The sequence below is a fragment of the Eumetopias jubatus genome, unplaced genomic scaffold, assembly GCF_037043125.1.
Source record: "Eumetopias jubatus isolate StellerSeaLion01/CBP00866 unplaced genomic scaffold, mEumJub1_p1.0 scaffold_7, whole genome shotgun sequence".
Classification (NCBI taxonomy): domain Eukaryota; kingdom Metazoa; phylum Chordata; class Mammalia; order Carnivora; family Otariidae; genus Eumetopias; species Eumetopias jubatus.
The window spans coordinates 84,609,089-84,627,359 of record NW_028274813.1 but is presented as its reverse complement, the minus strand read 5'-3'; the positions used below and the strand labels follow the sequence as shown (position 1 = coordinate 84,627,359).

At 38.3% G+C, this 18,271-nt stretch overlaps 1 protein-coding gene across 6 annotated transcripts in view; it reads right to left on the bottom strand.

The window, feature by feature from the left end:
- Nucleotides 1–18,271, bottom strand: part of STARD9 (StAR related lipid transfer domain containing 9) — a 136,572-nt gene that overhangs the window by 68,342 nt on the left and 49,959 nt on the right. For all 6 annotated transcript variants that reach the window (XM_088024748.1, XM_028094441.2, XM_088024744.1 and 3 more), the window contains exons 4-7: nt 13,723–13,839; nt 12,525–12,557; nt 12,374–12,435; nt 10,649–10,761 (exon numbers count right to left, since the gene is read on the bottom strand). In XM_088024748.1, the coding sequence (XP_087880874.1) occupies nt 10,649–10,761; nt 12,374–12,435; nt 12,525–12,557; nt 13,723–13,839 (325 nt within the window). The remainder of the gene's footprint in view (nt 1–10,648; nt 10,762–12,373; nt 12,436–12,524; nt 12,558–13,722; nt 13,840–18,271) is intronic.

The following is an 18,271-nucleotide window of genomic DNA, read 5'->3' as shown; positions in this document are numbered from 1 at the left end:
ATTTCACTCATGTGTGGAATTTAAGAAACAAAACAAATGAACAAAGCAAAAAAAGAAACCAAAAAACAGACTCTTAACTATTTGGAGAACAAACTGTTGGTTACTGGAGGGGACAAAGGTGGGGGAATGGATGAAATAGGTAATGGGGATAAAAAATTTCTTATCATGATGAGCACTGAGTAATGTACAGAATTGTTGAATCATTATATTATACACCTGAAACTATTATAACACTGTATATTAACTATACTGGATACAAAATAAAATTTAAAAAATAAATTCTATACCAAAAACTAATGATATACTATGTTAATTAAATGAATTTAAATAAGATAAAAAATAAAAATAAAATTGAAAATGGAATAAATAATAAATAAAATTATTATTATTTAGATGTTACAATAATTTTGTGGTTATGTTTTTAAAAAATCATTCCTTATCTTTTAGGGCTATGTACTAAAATGATAAACTGATGTGACATCTGTAATTTGCCTCAAAACAAGATAGGATGAAGGAAAGTGAACAGGAATATAGATACAGCAGAAATGGCCAAGGGTTAATGATTATTTTAAGTATGTAATGGGTACATGGGGGTTCATTATATTAGCCAATTTTTGCGTATGTTCAAAATTCTCTATAATAAAAAGTTTTAATTTTTTTTAAAGATTTTATTTATTTATTTGACAGAGAGAGAGAGCACAAGCAGGGGGAGTGGCAGGCAGAGGGAGAGAAAGAAGCAGGCTCCCCGCTGAGCAGGGAGCCTGATGTGGGACTAGATTCCAGGACCCTGGGATCATGACCTGAGCTGAAGGCCGTCACTTAACCAACTGAGCCACCCAGGCACCCAAGAGTTTTAATTTTTTTTTTAAGATTTATTTATTTATTTTAGAGAGAGAGCATGCCATCAGGGGGGAGGAGCAAAGGGAGAGAACCCCCAAACAGACTACCTGCTGAGCATGGAGCCCAACATGGGGCCCAATCTCACGACCCTGAGCCAAAACCAAGAGTTGGACGCTTAACCAAATGAGCCACTCAGGTGCCCCCAAAGAGTTTCAAAAATTTAACCAAGAACGGAGACTTTCTGCTTTTGGTAATGGCAAATGAGATAACACAAACCAATCCTTCCAGTAAAGACTATTAGAAAAATCTGGACAAAATATTAAAGACAGAAGCTTTAAGGTACAGAGGAATAACAAGATAGCAAAAATTTTCCAGGCCATATATTGGGGGAAGATGGAAGTCTAGAGAAATGAGGCCAGCATTTGAGGACACTTTTCCTCTGAAGTCATCTGCCAAATCTTCAGGGCAAGTGACGGACAGTTCTCTTGACAACCTCACAGTTCTAGGAAGATACAGACTGAAGTCCAGAGCCTACTCAGAGTTGCCCTGTAGAACCCTACTTGAATTGGAAACCCAAAGGGCTAAAACACAGGAATAAGGCTGAGTTATAAGTAAACAGCCTTTGGGGCACCTGAAGGTTCAGCTGGTTAAGCGTCCGACTCTTGATTTCCACTTAGGTTGTGATCTCAAGGTTGCGAGACTGAGCCCCACATCAGGGCTTAAGGGGCTTAAGCCCCTGCTTAAGATTTTCCCTCTCCCTCTGCCCCTCCCCCACCGCTCAAAAAAAGTGGGGGGGATAGTCTTTGAAGGCACTGCAGCTCAGCTTTGAATATTCTCAAACCTTAAATTGGACTGAGGTAATTCTGGATCACTAGCGAATGCAGAAACCTGGCACAAATAAATATAGGTCGTCTGTATAGGAAGATACTATTGTCCTAGACCTCCAATTATTTCTATAAACAATTTAGGAAATACCATCTGTAACAAAATTATAACAAACCAAAATCCAAGTATACCTGGCAAGAAATAAATGAAAACCAGCAAAAATAACAGGCAATAGAGATGCAAGAAAGATTCAGATATTGGGGTTACAGTAACTTTAAAGTAACTCTGCTTACCATTTTCAAGGAACTGAAAAAGATTATAAATTTTCAGCAAAAATTGGAAGCTATAATGAAAGGATCATATGGAGATCTGGAAAATAAAAAGTACTAAAGTGAAACTAAGTATTCAATCTAAGGTTAATAGGTTAGACACAGCTGAAAAAAAGTAGTGAACAGAAAGATAGGTCAGAATCATATACCCAAAATAAAGCACAGAAAGACAAAATATAAAAAACAGAGATGGGAGGGTAAGAATCATAGCACATACAGGGAATAGTTCTAACACACCTGTAAGTACAGTTATAAAAGGAAAGAGTGGAATAAAAGCAGTTACTAGAAAAATAATGACTAAAAAATGTCCACCACTGATAAAGAGGCATTAAACCAGATTCAAGAAGCCCAGCATGTGAGTATGTGCGTGCATGCACACACACCTCAAAATCTACACCTAGGTACTTCATGGTAAACTGGTGAAAACCAAAGACAAAGAGAAAAAAAATTTTTTTTAAGATTTTATTTATTTATTTGACAGAGAAAGAGCACAAGCAGGGGGAGCAGCAGGCAGAGGGAGAGGGAGAAGCAGGCTCCCCGCTGAACAGAGATCCCGATGTGGGGCTCAATCCCAGGACCCTGGGATCATGACCTGAGCTGAAGGCAGATACTTAACCAACTGAGCCACCCAGGTGCCCCGCAAAGAGGAAAATCTTAAAGGAATTACTGAAAGATTATTTCTCAAAAGAAACAATGGAAGGCAGAAGACAATGGAATAAATTTTAAACAGTGAACAAAATAACTACCAACTTAAAATTCTATACTCAATGAAATCCTCTTCAAGAATAAAGAAGAAATAAAGATAATTTCAACCAACTGAAAGTGAAGAGAATTTGTCAATAGCAGATCCACACTGGAGGAAAGACTAAAGATTATTCTTAAGGCTGAGGGAAAATGCCAGAGAGAAGGTAAGACATTAAAAAAAAAATGTAGAGCCACAAAAATGACATATAAAGAAGGGATAAATGGAGTTCAAGTCTTCTAAGGTTCTCTCATTGTCTAGGAAGAAGTAAAAATACCAGCTAATACTAAACTTTAATTCAATGATCCATGTTGTAATCTTTATAGGGACTACTAAAATAAATAGTAAGACAATGTACAAATAGTAAGCTAACAGAGGAGAAATACAGAATTTTAAAAATTAACCCAAAAGACATGAAAGTAGACCAAAAGGAACATAAAACAATGTAAAGAAAAAACACATGGTAATAGATTTAAACCTAAATAAAATTAGTAATTATATTAAAAATAAACAGACCCACAGACTCAAAAGGTCAAAATCATGATGCTACCTAAAACAAAGCAAAAGTCAAATAAATAATTTTGTAGGAAATGCATCTAAAACATGTACAGGGGCGCCTGGGTGGCTCAGTCGTTAAGCATCTGCCTTCGGCTCAGGTCATGGTCCCAGGGTCCTGGGATCGAGCCCCGCATCGGGCTCCCTGCTCCGCGGGAAGCCTGCTTCTCCCTCTCCCACTCCCCCTGCTTGTGTTCTCTTTCTCGCTGTGTCTCTCTGTCAACTAAATAAAATCTTTTAAAAAAATTTTTTTTAAATTAAAAAATTTAAAAAAAAAACATGTACAGAAGGTTGAAAACATAAAAAAGATAAAAATGCAAATACTAACCAGAAGATATCAACATGGATGGAACTAGAGGGTATTATGCTGAATGAAATAAGTCAATCAGAGAAAGACAATTATCAAATGGTTTCACTCATATGTGAAATATAGGAAACAGTACAGAGGATCACAGGAGAAGGGAGGGAAAACTGAATGCGAAGTCACCAGAGTCACAACCGTGAGACCAAGAGTCGCAAGCTCTAGTGACTGAGCCAGCCAGGTGCTCTAAAGAAGTCCTACATTTAAACGACCCCTTAATACATAAAGTGTAAGAGGATGGGATGCTGGGGTGGCTCAGTCAGTTAGGCATCTGCCTTCAGCTCAGGTCATGATTCCAGGGTCCTGGGATTTAGTCCTTCATCGGGCTCCTTGCTCAGCAGGGAGCCTGCTTCTCCCTCTGCCCACCGCTCCCCCTGCATGTGCTCTCTCTCTCTCCCTGACAAATAAATTTTTTTAAAAAATCTTTAAAAAAAAGTGTAAGGGGATATTACACTTCATGCAAATGCATTTATAAAATTTAGAGGGAATAGATTTTTCTTAGAAAAATACAATCTACTGGGATGCCTAGGTAGCTCAGTCAATTAAGCGCCCAACTCTTGATTTCCACTGGGGTCATGATCTCAGGGTTGTAGGATCAAGCCCCCCATCTGGCTCTACGCTGGGCATGGAGCCTGCTTGGGATTTTCTCTCCCTCTCCCTCTCTCCCTCCACCCCCCACTCCATGCAGACTCTCTCTCTCTCTCTCTCTCAAAAAAGAAAAAAAGAAAAATACAATCTACCAAAATTGATGCAATAAATAGAGTATCTGAAAGAAATCAAATACGTAATTTTAAACCTTCTCACAAAAAAAAATCCTCCAGACCCAGATAGCATTGGAAGGAAATTCTACCAAATATTTAAGGAGGAAATAACCCTAATCTTACAAAAGACCTTTCAGAAAATGGAAAAAGAGTATCTCTCAGCTCATTTTATGAAACAAACACAATGTTTATACCTAAACCTGAGGAGGGAGAAACAGAAGAGTAGGAAGAAGAGAAGAGGAAGAAGCAGGGGAGGAAGAGAAGGAACAGGACAAGGAGCATGATTAATTTCACTCTTGAATGTAGATGCAATAAGCCCAAATAAAATATCAGAAATCCAAATCCAGCAACATATGAAAAGGATAATATATCACAACTAAGTTGGGTCTATTGCAGGAATGCAAGATTGCTGTAACTTTCAAAAATCAATCCGTATATGGATAAAGAAGATGTGGTGTGTGTATACACACACACACACGCACGCGCACGCGCACAATGGAAGATTACTCAGCCATCAAAAAGAATGAAATCTTGCCATTTGCAGTGACGTGGATGGAACTAGAGGGTATTATGCTAAGTGAAATAAGTCAGTCAGAGAAAGACAAGTATATGATCTCCCTGATACGAGGAATTTGAGAAACAAGCCAAAGGATCATAGGGGAAGGGAGGGAAAAATGAAACAAGACAATATGTGGAATTTAAGAAACAAAACAGATGAACATAGGGGAAGGGAAGGAAAAATAAGATAAAACAGAGGGAGACAAATCATAAATGACTCTTAACTATAGGAAACAAACTGAGGGTTGCTGAAAGGGAGGTGGGTGAGGTAATGGGGAAAATGGGTGATGGGCATTAAGGAGGGCACTTATGTAATGAGCACTGGGTATTATATGCAACTGATGAAACACTAAATTCTGCCCCTGAAACTAATAATACACTATATGTTAACTAAATTGAATTTAAATTTAAAAAAATTTTAAGTATTTCCTCATCTTTAGAAAAAACAAAAAACAACAACAAAAATCAACCAGTATAATTAACCACATTAGCAGGATAAAGGACAAAAGTCATATGCTATAGAAAAGCATTTGTAAAAACACAGTAATTTTTTTAAAAGATTTTATTTATTTATTTGAGAGAGGGAGAAGCAGACTTCCACTGAGCAGAGCCTGATGCAGGGCTTGATCCCAAGACCCTGAGTTCATGACCTGAGCTGAAGGCAGATGCTTAACTGGCTGAGCCACCCAGGTACCCCAAAACACAATAATTTTATTAAAACATTTTTAGCACTCCTTCTATTTCTCTTCCCTGCACAATTTAGTCCTAAAGTTATCAAGTTGAACAGAGCAAGGTAGGCTACCATGAGGGTGAGGGGCTGCAGTGATGCAGATCAGGATAAAGAGCCTGAAAGGAGGGGTACAGAATGCACCTGCACAGTGGAGAGCTAAGAGACAGGTAGCCCTACGCAGAGTACTGGAACTGTGGTAACAGGGCCCAGCAGAGGATGTCGAAGCACAGCCAGGCGAGGCAGGCACCCACATGAGAGAGAGGAGAGCAATGGCAAGGAGACTGATTACACAGAGGAGGGCAGATCAAAGAAGTATTTCCCCTGTTCAATACAGGGGTTACGGGGTGCCTGGGTGGCTCAGTCAGTTGGGCATCCTACTCTTGGTTTCTGCTCAGGCGCAGTCGTGGGATCCACATTGGGCTCTGCGCTCAGAGGGGAATCTGCTTAAGATTCTCTCCCTTTTCCTCTGCCCTTCCCTTCGTTTGTGTTCTCTCTCTCTCTCAAATATATAAATCTTTTTAAAAATAAAATAAAGGAATTACAAATATGAAAAGGGAGAAATCGAGAATGAACTCTGTTGTGTTGGACTGCAATTAGAGGTATTGGTGTGAACACAGATTACCTAGCTCTCTGTCCACTCAGAGGGACTACAAGTTGCAACATCAATAATAACAGGCATACCTAGCACCTACACCTTAGCTTTAGCTTCTAAATACTATTCTCCAGTAAAAAGGAACAGGTATGATAAATAAAAATAAAAAGAAATAGCTGATTTCAAGACTGAGGCAAAGAAAGTAGAAGTTGAGCCTGGAACACCTCTGTGCCAGAAAAGAAGGACGTGCTCAAAGAATAACAGTGATCTGTCAAAATGTCAAAGAAGTGCACTTGAAAGAGATTCCACTGACTAAATCTGAAATAATTTGAGCATCAAAAGAAAATCACAGTAACAGAAGATAATTAATTGAATAAAATAGATAAGCATGAATCTATACTGACAAATAAATTGAAAATAAGATGAAGATGGGATATGTACAGGATTTCACAGTACTACCCCACAAATACTTATTGACTACAAAAGGAAAATAGCAATTTTAAAGTGAAGAAGGCTGGCAGATACCATCTTGAAAATCATGAGTAATGGGACAAATCGAAACCGTACACCACTTGATGGTTGTCAACTTCATGAACGTTAAAGAGAGACCAAGAAAACTTTACAGACCAAAGAACACCAGAGAGAGGCCCTAACAACATGCAACACATGATTCTCAAATGGGCAATTATTGGGACAATTAGGGAAATTTAAATGGGCTCTAAGAATTAGATGGTGGTAACATGCCAAAGTTAATTTCCTGATTTGGGTGGTTGTGTTGTAATCATACAGGTATACAGGAGAACATTCTTGTTTGAAGGAATGGAGGGAAAATTCCCTAAATTAATCAGGCGAGATGGGTCATTAGATTGGCAATTCCCTCTCAAATGGCTCAAGAAAAACGTTCTTTATATTGTACTTGGGACTTTTTAAAAAGTTTGTTTCAATGTTAAAAAACAAAAACTCACAAAACTAGGGAAAGGGGCCCATAGGTGGCTCAGTCAGTTAAGCATCTGCCTTTGGCTCAGGTCATGTTGGGCTTTCTGCTCAGGGGGGAGCCTGCTTCTCTCCCTCTGCACCTCCCTCTGCTTGTGCTCTCTCTTTCTCTCTCTCTCTCAAATAAATAAATAAAATCTTTTAAAAAAAGAAAACTAGGGGGAAAAAGAGAATTCCCTTAATCTGCTATGGCAATGTTTCTCAAAGCTGGTCCAAAGACTAAGGCCAGTTCTCAAACTATTATTGGTACATAATGAGATAGATAAAGAAATTGAGAGTATACATAACAATGTGACAGAGTGATTTTATATCTTTTGAACTTGTAAAAAGAATTTGGGTTTGAATTAGGATGTCTTTTTCATTTTTCTAGTAGTTCATCTTTATTTTATCAAAGTGTTAGTTTGCCATATATTGGAATTTAAAAAAAAAACAAAAAACCTGGTCCTTTGCAGGGCACCTGGGTGGCACAGTCAGTTAAGTGGCCAGCTCTTCACTTCAGCTCAGGTCATGATCTCAGGGTCCTGGGATCAAGTCCTACATTAGGCTCCATGCTCAATGGGGAGTGTACTTGAGGATTCTCTCTCTCCCTCTACCCCTTCCCCTACTTGCACACATGCACACGCTATCTCTCAAATAAATCTTAAAAAAAAAAAACAACTGATCCTTTGCTACAGATATTTTTACAAGTGTTTGATAAAGAATATTTGTTAAAAACAAACGCTACTGCAAACATCAGACTTAACGATATAATGTTAAAGCTTTGCCCTGGAAAACAAGACTAAATACTGCTAGCACTTTTATTTAATATGGTACCAGAGGTCCTAGTAAGTGCAGAAAGGCAAGGGGAAAAAAAGGTTTAAGAATTAAAAAGAAGACAAATAATTAAAAAGAAAAGAATTTTTATGCAGATTGAACACACAGAAAATACCAAAAAAATTTTTTTGACAATGCAATTACCTACCTCCAACACCTCCTGCTCTGTACCTATCCTTTTATATTAAGATAAAGGCCAAGGCAAAAACACTGTACTATCTTTTTTTCACTTAAATGACACCAAGAACCTGTTATCACTGGCCTCTTATGTGTGCTTTGGGTAGGCCCGTGTATGTTTCAGATTTCAACCAGTCATCTAATTAATAAATTATTTAATGGAAAGTAATAGGCTACTCCCTTTCTTTCCTTTGATTTAGGCAACTATCAAGTTCTAGCTCACAATTCTGAACTAGAACTGTAAGTTCTTATATCTCCATTATTTCCTGGGACACCCTGAAGAGTATAGGTATCTAGCAGGTACCCAATAAATTCCCATAGAATTGGTTTCAAAGCAGAAACCACTTTCCACTTGGGAATCATATTCACAGAATATATGAGCCTGAAGATAGAGATACACAAAGATACAGGCAGGCAGGCAGATAATATAAATAAATGAATGAAAAAGCAAACATTTAGAAAACTAAAAGTTTGCTGTAGGGGTGCCTGGGTGGCTCAGTCAGTTAAGCATCTGACTCTTGATTTCAGCTCAGGACATGATCTCAGGGTTTTAAGTTAGAGCCTCGTGTCAGACTCCACGCTCAGCAGGGAGTCTGCTTGAGATTCTTTCCCTCTCCCTCTGTCCCTCCCTCTGCTCGCATGCGCGCACGCTCTCTCTCTCAAATACATAAATAAAATCTTAAAAAAAAAAAAAAAGTTTGCTGCAATGCCACCAGAAGGTAGTAATGGAAATAATAGTTCAGTGTGACTATTCAGGGTCTTAGCTTCCAAGGACGGTTCTATACTACTTGAGTTCAAGGCTCCTTCACTAAGAAATGCGAGGACTGCTGACCTGTATTTGTCATGATTTGACAAAGTCCAGACCAACTTTCAAAAACATGTAACCCAAAGGACCTAAGAGACCTTTTGCTGGGTAGAATTATTTCCTACTAACCATCTTCCCTCCCAAAAAGGGTTCAATCCATGAAGGTCCAAAAGAGCCCTGAGATTTCAGTCCGGTTCCTATCACTGGCTTTGGGTGTATCACTCAAGCTGAATGACCTTGCATAAGTTCCCACCTTCTCTGGGTTTCAATTACTATGCTAATCAAAGAATCTATGATCACAGGTCTCCTTGATGTACAGGATTCTGTCCCACTCATCTCTTCCTATCCTAGGCAAGGTTCCCAGTTCCAACCCTGCTCCAACTAGCTGTGTGACTTTGGGAACACACTGTAGCTTCTTGCAGCTTCGTTTTAGCTTCTGTGCAATGGGGACACTTGGACTACATCTGAGGTCTCCTCTAGTTACTGCCCCTACCACACAAACACACATACTAAAATAAAATAAAATACAAAGGTAAGAAATTTTGACACTACTGCATCAACTCCTGGTCTGCCCTCTAAGTACTGCTTTACACAGAAATGTATATTCACAGAGTTTTATGAAGTAAACTCCACTGGCTCCCAGCAAAGCAAATGGTATTTTTTTGTTTGTTTGTTTCCAGGCTGCTGTTTATGATGGAACATTTGGGAAAAGACACAGGTAGCAGAATCAGTGACTGACACACTCCATTAGCCATGCCCCGATAAAGAAGAGACCAGCTCTTGATCTTTCACATCTGTCTCTTTTGTCAGAATTTAAATTAGTATATTTCTGAAGGAACAGGAGCATAAAATTCCTGTGTTGCTTTTTTGTAAGTGGCCTGAAAGAGTAAAAAGTAAGACCTAGTCTAATAGAATAAGACAGATGGTACCAAACACCAATTAACAGCACTTAATAAGGAAGCAGCTCAGACCCGTGCCATGTGTGACATCTCCTCATCTCCCTATAGCCACCAGTGAAACTACCCTGAAAAGGAGATTAGCTGACCTGAAAATCAGTCCAGGCCCTCTGGACCTGGCATGACAGACCCCACCTTATTCCATGCCACTTTCCCCCTCATTCACCATGCTTTAGACACACTGGCCTCCTGGAAACCACCCAGCCCTTCTCTTAGGGCTCTTAGGGGAAGAGAATCACTCTTCCCCTTGCTATACCATTCTTTATATGATTGGATCCTGAATCTCCTCAAAGAAGTATTTCCTGACCATGCCATGCAGATGGACTATCTACACGGCCCATTGTTCTTTTCCATCACGACATCTATTTTTTTGTTAGTCTTTATCACAACTTGTAATTAAGTGTTTATTTTCTGCCTCACCCCCATAAGACTATAAGCCTGCCTGTGAGGGCAGGACTGTCTTTTCTATTTATTGTTACTTCTCCAACATCTAGTACAGTACATGGCACATAGCAAGTTTCATTATACATTTGTTGAATGAATCAGTGACCATTAGGAAAGCTTCCCAGAATTCAGTTTGGTCTCGGACCTCCAGGACCACAGTGGCTCACCTTGTACATAGGGCCCCATCTCTGGATGCTCTCTGACCCGCAGAGTGTAGGACTTTTTTTGGTCAGATTGCTTCAGCAGATCCCGTACTCGTTCGTTATAGATTTCCAGGAAACTAGAGACACGTAGAACAAGGCACATAATCAGATTTTGGAAGATGGTGACATCTTTTCAAAATTACATTTTAAAAAAAGGCAACATAGTTAAGATTTGGAAAAAAGTGGGGAAAACACTAAGTCAAGAATCAGAAAGCCCTAATTCTTGATCTAGCTCTACCTCTGACTCTCTAAGATCTTGACCATGTCAGGGTTGCCCCTTGAGTCTCTATGTGTGCACAATTATGTTGCCACATTAGCTGTCATCACTTCACAGTTGTAGGTTTACAATGTCAGTCCTGATTCAAATTTAGCCTTCAAGAGGCTATTTCAGCACGATTTTGGGGTACGCTGTCCCCAGCCTACCCCTTTAACAGGTCACCAGACCACAGAATTTACAGGCTTGTTTCTTAAGAGATTTTCAAACATGATCTTTGAGCTCTTACTGTTCTGTGAAGGCATCTCGAGGGCCACTGCTAAGCAATGAGGAAAGCTAAATGAGAAAGATTCTGGTCCCTACCCCTAATTTAAGTAGGAGAGTTCTCATTTTACCTGCTTTACACACTGGGCTTCTACTTAAGATATGCTCTATCTTATAGGTACCTGCTGGCATTTTATTCCTTTTTAAAATAATAACATAACTACAATTCTTAATTAAAATCAGCAAAGATTTTGTTAAATAAGAAAACAAACTTCTCACAGAAAGGTCTTCCTCATCAGAACATAGATGTTTGCCTGTGAAGCCACCGGCCATAAAAAAAAGGCTCCAGCTCAGATGAACTCTATGCACACTCTTCTTATAAATTGTTTCTCCTTCTTTCTCAGATTTGAACACAGGAAGCCCAGATGTCTCTCAGGATAGTGGTTCCCAGATTTCATGGATAATAAAACATTTAATATATATGTACATGTTTACACACACACACACAGGCCTACAAATTTTTACTTTGCAAACTTAAAAAATGTATAAATACTGTTTACTATCATTTAATTTTTAAAAAGGGCATTTATTCTTTTTGGGGTGATGAAAATGTTCTGGAATTATATAGTAAGGATGATTGGACAACCTTATTAAAAAAAAAAGATCACTGAACTATATACTTCAAAAGCATGAATTTTTTGGTATGTGAATTACATCTCATGTTTTTTAAAAAGGACACTGAACCCAAAAAAAATAGAATACAGAAAATTAAGGGTAATTGGGCAATTGGTAACCTTGCACCAACATTTTCGCTACAGACTGGTTAAAACTTCACATCGGAGTAGACAGCACTGTCTCGGAACTAGAGCTTAGGAACTACTGACCCAAAGAAAAGAACAACCCAGCAGGAGCTGGAAGAGAAATTCCAAATGCTAGTATTAAACTGTAAGGAAAGTGAAGAAAAGGAAACCAGACAGGGCAAGCTGGTCCACAGGAAACACCTGTTTGTTAAGCCTGGAATAGGAATTAAGTTTCCTGCAACCCAAAGATCTAAGTATGTTTCTCATCTCCCTATACTGCAAAATATATTCCTGCTGTGGCTTTTCTCCATTCCTCTGGATGACTCTTGAAGCAGAGAGGACAGCTGAACATGCTCGAATTTGGAGTGGAAATGGAAATATTTTAGGCCCCAGAGCCTGAAAGGTTCTTACCTTACTTTTATCCTACGAGAGGAAGGCAGTGGGGCACAGTCCTCCTCCCTGATGAAGAGACCCTGCACAAACCAGAGGGTTGGAGTTTCACTGAAGGGAGTGTACAAAGAAGGTCTACTTTGAGAGGATCTAGTCAAAATAGAGTCTATACCTCACATATCCGTGGTGTCAGCCCAACAGAGGCCTGGAGAACAGAAGAAAGAAAAACATTACTGTTCACTCACAGTGAAACTCTCCTCCAACACCCAGAAACCAAGGTTGGCAGGGGGTGGGCACATGGGCTCCCTGCGCTAGTCTCTTCATTTTAGGCAGTTTCCATGGTGGTATATAAAAGACTATTTGCCTGACTCTCAGGAGACACTCATGGGAGGAAAGTACCAGCTGAGAGGCAGATCATCACCATAAGAAGGAAGAGAGGAGAAGCTAACAAACCCAGGTACCTGCTTTCACACAATAAAGCTTACATCCTTCTTGGATAAACCTACTTACCACTCTGGTCCCTCCCAGAACCTTTCTATCCCTATACACACAGGAGAACTAGAATACATGGTGTTTAAAATAAACTTTAGGGAAAAGTAGCTTCTTTTCTCATGTTGGGTCCACTGCTAACTTGTACATAGGTTAAAGGTTGTATACCGTGTTTTAGTGGGCATTTTCTTCTTTTAACTTCAAATATATAAAATCACACTAAACACGGACAGAGTAAGTAATGAGTTGAGCACAAGGTAGCAAGGATAATCTTTCAGGAGGAAAAGTGTCCCAGAGAATGTTCCTGTGTAGCATTATTTGCCACCTGCCACACCAATTCAACTCACCAAGATACTTCTAAACCTAAAACAAAGAGGTATGCTTAAGGACCTTGACCCTTCCAATATTCCATGACAAAGTAAGGCTCTCATAAGTCCTTCACACTTTTTAAACCTCCATCCCAGTACCTGGTTCTCCTGCTTCTTTCCAAAGCTCAGATCTAACACACATAGCCCCATTTCTGCACAGCCCTAAGAAACACTTCAGATTCAGTCTGGGGCTTGTCCACACCAAAGGTATTAAAAGCTTCAAGTGATGAACTTGGAAATGCTATGAGAAATTCAGGACTGACAAGGTCAGCTTTGTCAAAGGGAGTTGTATAATTCTAAGTTCTTCAGGGTTTAATAAAGAGGGGCTAATTAATCAAAGTTCACCTTTCACTTAAAGGACTGAGAAACCCATTCTCAATACAGAAGAGAGCCCATTAAATCTTATTAAAGTTGACTACTAAATTCTCATTCTTTCTCTCAGTAACACGGACAGTGTGAGATTCAGGCTTGCTGCAGCAATAGAAAGAGATCATATTCCAATACAATACTCACTGGGGTCCCCAGCATGGTGTATGTCTTCCCAGAGCCTGTCTGCCCATAGGCAAAAAGGCATATGTTGTAGCCTTTAGCAGCACCAGACAATACTTCAGTCCCCAAATCCTGGAAAACCTGTCACAATGAAAGTAGAATACACATCACTGTAGTCCTTCCCATACTAGATTGAGGGACCATATCATTTTAAAATTTATAATGCCCAGCATACAGTAAGCCCTTTAAAATATATTTGAATGAATAAATTTCCCCTAGCAATCATTTTTCTGAAACTGAATTGATTCTTGAGAAATTATAGGGAATTTATAGTCACATGTGTTTGAAACACTTTATAATATTTTTAGATTAAAAATAACCCAAGGCGGGATGCCTGGGTGGTCAGTCGGTTAAGTGGCTGCCTTCAGCTCAGGTAATGATCCTAGGGTCCTGGGATCGAGTCTCCCATTGGGCTCCTTGCTACACGGGGAGCCTGCTTCTCCCTCTGCCGGCAGCTCCCCCTGCTTGTGTGCACTCTCTCTCTGACAAATAAATAAATAAAATATTAAAACCCAAGGCTCAGTCGGAAGAGCATAGGACTCTAGATTCTGGGGTCATGAGTTCGAGCTCCACATTGGGTGTAGAAATTACTTAAAGAAAACTTTAAAAAACTTAAACTATAAATAAATAACCCAGAATAGTGATGTATGGAATTGATGAATCACTATATTGTACACCTGAAACTAATATAACACTGTATGTCAACTAACTGGAATTAAAAACTTAAAAAAAAATAATTCAGAGATGTACTTACACTTTTTTTAAATTTTATTTTATTGAAATTCAATTAACATACAGTGTGTTACTAGTTTCAGACGTAGAGTTCAATGATTCATCAGTTGCATATAACACCCAGTGCTCATTACATCCCATGCCCTCCTTAATGCCTATTACCCATTACCCCATCCCCCTACCCACCTCCCTTCCAGCAACACTCAGTTTGTTTCCTACAGTTAAGAACGTCTTATGGGGGCAGTTAACTATCATTTAAGCATCTGCCTTCAGCTCAGGTCATGATCCCAGGGTCCTGGAATCGAGCCCAGCGTCAGGCTCTCTGCTCAGTGGGGAGTCTGCTTCTCCCTCTCCCTCTGCCTGCCACTCCTCCTGCTTGTGCTCTCTCTGTCAAATAAATAAATAAAATCTTAGAAAAAAAAAAAGTCTCTTATGGTTTGTCTCCAAAGGTTGAAGTAAGGTTAATACCATTTATGGATCTACTGACCCATCCTCTCTCCAAACTTCTAACTGTATAGAAAAGTAGGGCTGGAGCTTGTAATTTAAAGAGAGAGTATTCATGTAAAATATATAACTTAATGGGGCCTGGAGTTGGGGAAAATGCTTAAAATGACTTCTCTTCCTCTAAACAGCTATCTATAGTTTAGTCATTAAGAACACATGTTTTGGAACTTTCTAGGTTCAAAGCCTGGCTCCTTGGGCAAGTGAACTTACCTCCATTTCCTCACCTACGAAATGGATTTTAAAAAAGCATCTAAACCTCACTGGGTTTTTGAGAGGATTAACTGTTCTAATATGTGTAAAGCCTTTAAAACAATGTTTAGAACAAAGTGAGCACTAACTAAATAAAAGTTTTTCATGTTATTACACCTTATTTTTTCCATTTTTCTGTATAAGTACACTCAGTCATCTTTCTTTCTGATACCCTCATCAATTTTAAAAAGAGCTATGTACTTATTTTGGAAAATAGACACCTGAACACAGATACCATAGTTAATACTTCCCAACTTCACATAGATAACTTTTGAAAAACTTCTACTTTCTATCCTACTAAAAATTTATTTCAAAAAACCCTTCACACAGCATAATACCCTACTATGCTGAGTGAAATAAGTCAATCAGAGAAAGACATGTATCCTATAACCTCACTGATATGAGGAATTCTTAATCTCAGGAAACAAACTGAGGGTTGCTGGAGTGGTAGGGGGTGGGAGGGATGGGGGTAGCTGGGTGATAGACATTGGGGAGGATATGTGCTATGGTGAGCGCTGTGAATTGTGTAAGACTGTTGAATCACAGACCTGTACCTCTGAAACAAATAACACATTGTATGTTAAAAAAAAAAAAAAGAAGAAGAAGATAGCAGAAGGGGAAGAATGAAGGGGGGGGAATCGAAGGGGGAGATGAACCATGAGAGACTATGGACTCTGAAAAACAAACTGAGAGTTCTAGAGGGGAGGGGGGTGGGGGGATGGGTTAGCCTGGTGATGGGTATTAAAGAGGGCACATTCTGCATGGAGCACTGGGTGTTATACACAAACAATGAATCATGGAACACTACATCAAAAACTAATGATGTAATGTATGGTGATTAACATAATAAATTTTAAAAAAAGAGAAAAATACAACATGAGTTCATAATGCTATTTCTGATTGATTTTTAAGATTATAGGATTTTTAATTAACTTCCTTGATTTTATACTGTATCATTTTTATGCTGAAAATTATGGTACCTAATGATGGCAACATAGTCATTTAATACAAATATCAATACTAATCACATGACTACTGAATGCAGTTTGACATTTATTTCCATTTTTATTATCCATAGAATATCTCCTACTTGGGATGTATAGTCAAAATGCCGTGTTCTAAAGCCACTTCAAGTAATTGTTTTTTTATGTGGTTATGCCACATACTTTATATGCAGTTAGGCTCCTTCATTTAGGTGTACTTTCAGATTTTAAGGAATTGTTTTTCTTTTGTGATTAAACTTTAAAAAATTATGTAAGACATTTACAGTCCAAAATAAAAAGCATTTAATAAAAAAAAATCCTTCACAAACCATTAAAGTAATAAATCATTAAAACTCTTCACATCTTGAAGGTTTTTGCTGGAGCCTAGGGATTATTATTTCCCACCTATAAATATGAAAATAATGTCATTTACAGGAAGTTCCTATCCAACAAAATATATTAAGTTCTTGGCCCTTCATACTTTTCCACAGAAAGTCTTCGTATATATATATATGTATTTTTCTGGCTTCTGTTTTCTATTGAGGTATATTTGACATAACACTATATTAGTTTCAGGTATACAACATAATGATTCAATCTGTTATTTACATATATTCCAAAATGATCACCTCAAATCGTTAATATACATCAGCATACATAGCAACCAATTTTTTTTACCATGATAAGAACTTTCAAGATCCACTCTCCTAGCTGCTTTCAAATATGCAAAACAGTATTATTAACTACAGTCACTGTGCTGTCAATTGCATCACCATTACTCAATCATTTTATAACTGGAAATGTGTAGCTTTGACCCACACGTTTCTATTATAAAATGAGGTTGCTATTATAAAGTAAGATTTCACACAGAAAAGAAATTCTTATTAGTTTTTAATTTATCTAAAGGAATATTTATGAGAAAATGGCTTTAAATTCTACTATGTATTTTGTTTAATATTAAATATTACTTGTTTCTCTTGATCTATAAATCCATTGTTAAAATAAGAGGATTCAACTAGAAAACTTTTTCCCTTTTAGTAAAACTGCTATTTAATGCAGTAATAGATATCATCTTTACTGACAGGAACAACATTTGAGTATCAGCTGTGAGAATTATTTTTATTATATAAATAATGTATCAAAAATAGAAAAAAAAAAAAAAAAAACAGGGCGCCTGGGTGGCTCAGTTGGTTAAACGACTGCCTTCGGCTCCGGTCATGATCCTGGAGTCCCGGGATCGAGTCGCGCATTGGGCTCCCTGCTCAGCAGGGAGTCTGCTTCTCCCTCTGACCCAACCCCCTCTCATGCTCTCTCTCTCTCATTCTTTCTCTCAAATAAATAAAATCTTTAAAAAAAATAGAAAAAAAAACAGAAAATGCTGATAAACAAAAACAATCCCACTATCTAGAGTTAACCACTGTTAACATTTTGACATATAGCTTACTCTTTCAGACTTCTGTTCTATTCATAGATAATACTGAATGTCCCATCTAGGTCTTAAATTCTGACATATAGTAATTAAGAATACTTGAATATGATGAGAATACTAAACTAGTTGTTTTATTTTTTTATCTTGTTACAGTTATTTATGATATTCATAGTTTTCCTTGTGCTTATGGCTAGACAACTTAATTTTTTTTTAATTTCTCTTTAATTTTCTAAGTGGATGCTACAGCCCCACCCATCAGGTATCCAAGTCTATCTAAGCCACAGCCGAGGCTCTGCTGTCCACTTGGCAGGCGCTACCCAAAGTGCAAGCAAGGTGTCTAGGAAGGGGGGAAAAAAGTCTCATCTGTGTCATGTTTGCCAAAACAACCCCACAAAGTATCAGGAAACACTGTCCTGTCTTCATAAATGTCAGGTAAATTCTGGGCTAGTTCTTCAATCCCACTGCAGGTCATTCATCTTTGGGTCTCTACCCAACATAAATGTTTACAGATGGTCCATTTCCATTTTAAGCCTGGCCAGAAGTTAATCATCATTTGGATCCTAGTCCAAGTAAGGACCAGATACAATCCCTGGTCTTTTGTAGCAGATTTATCCAA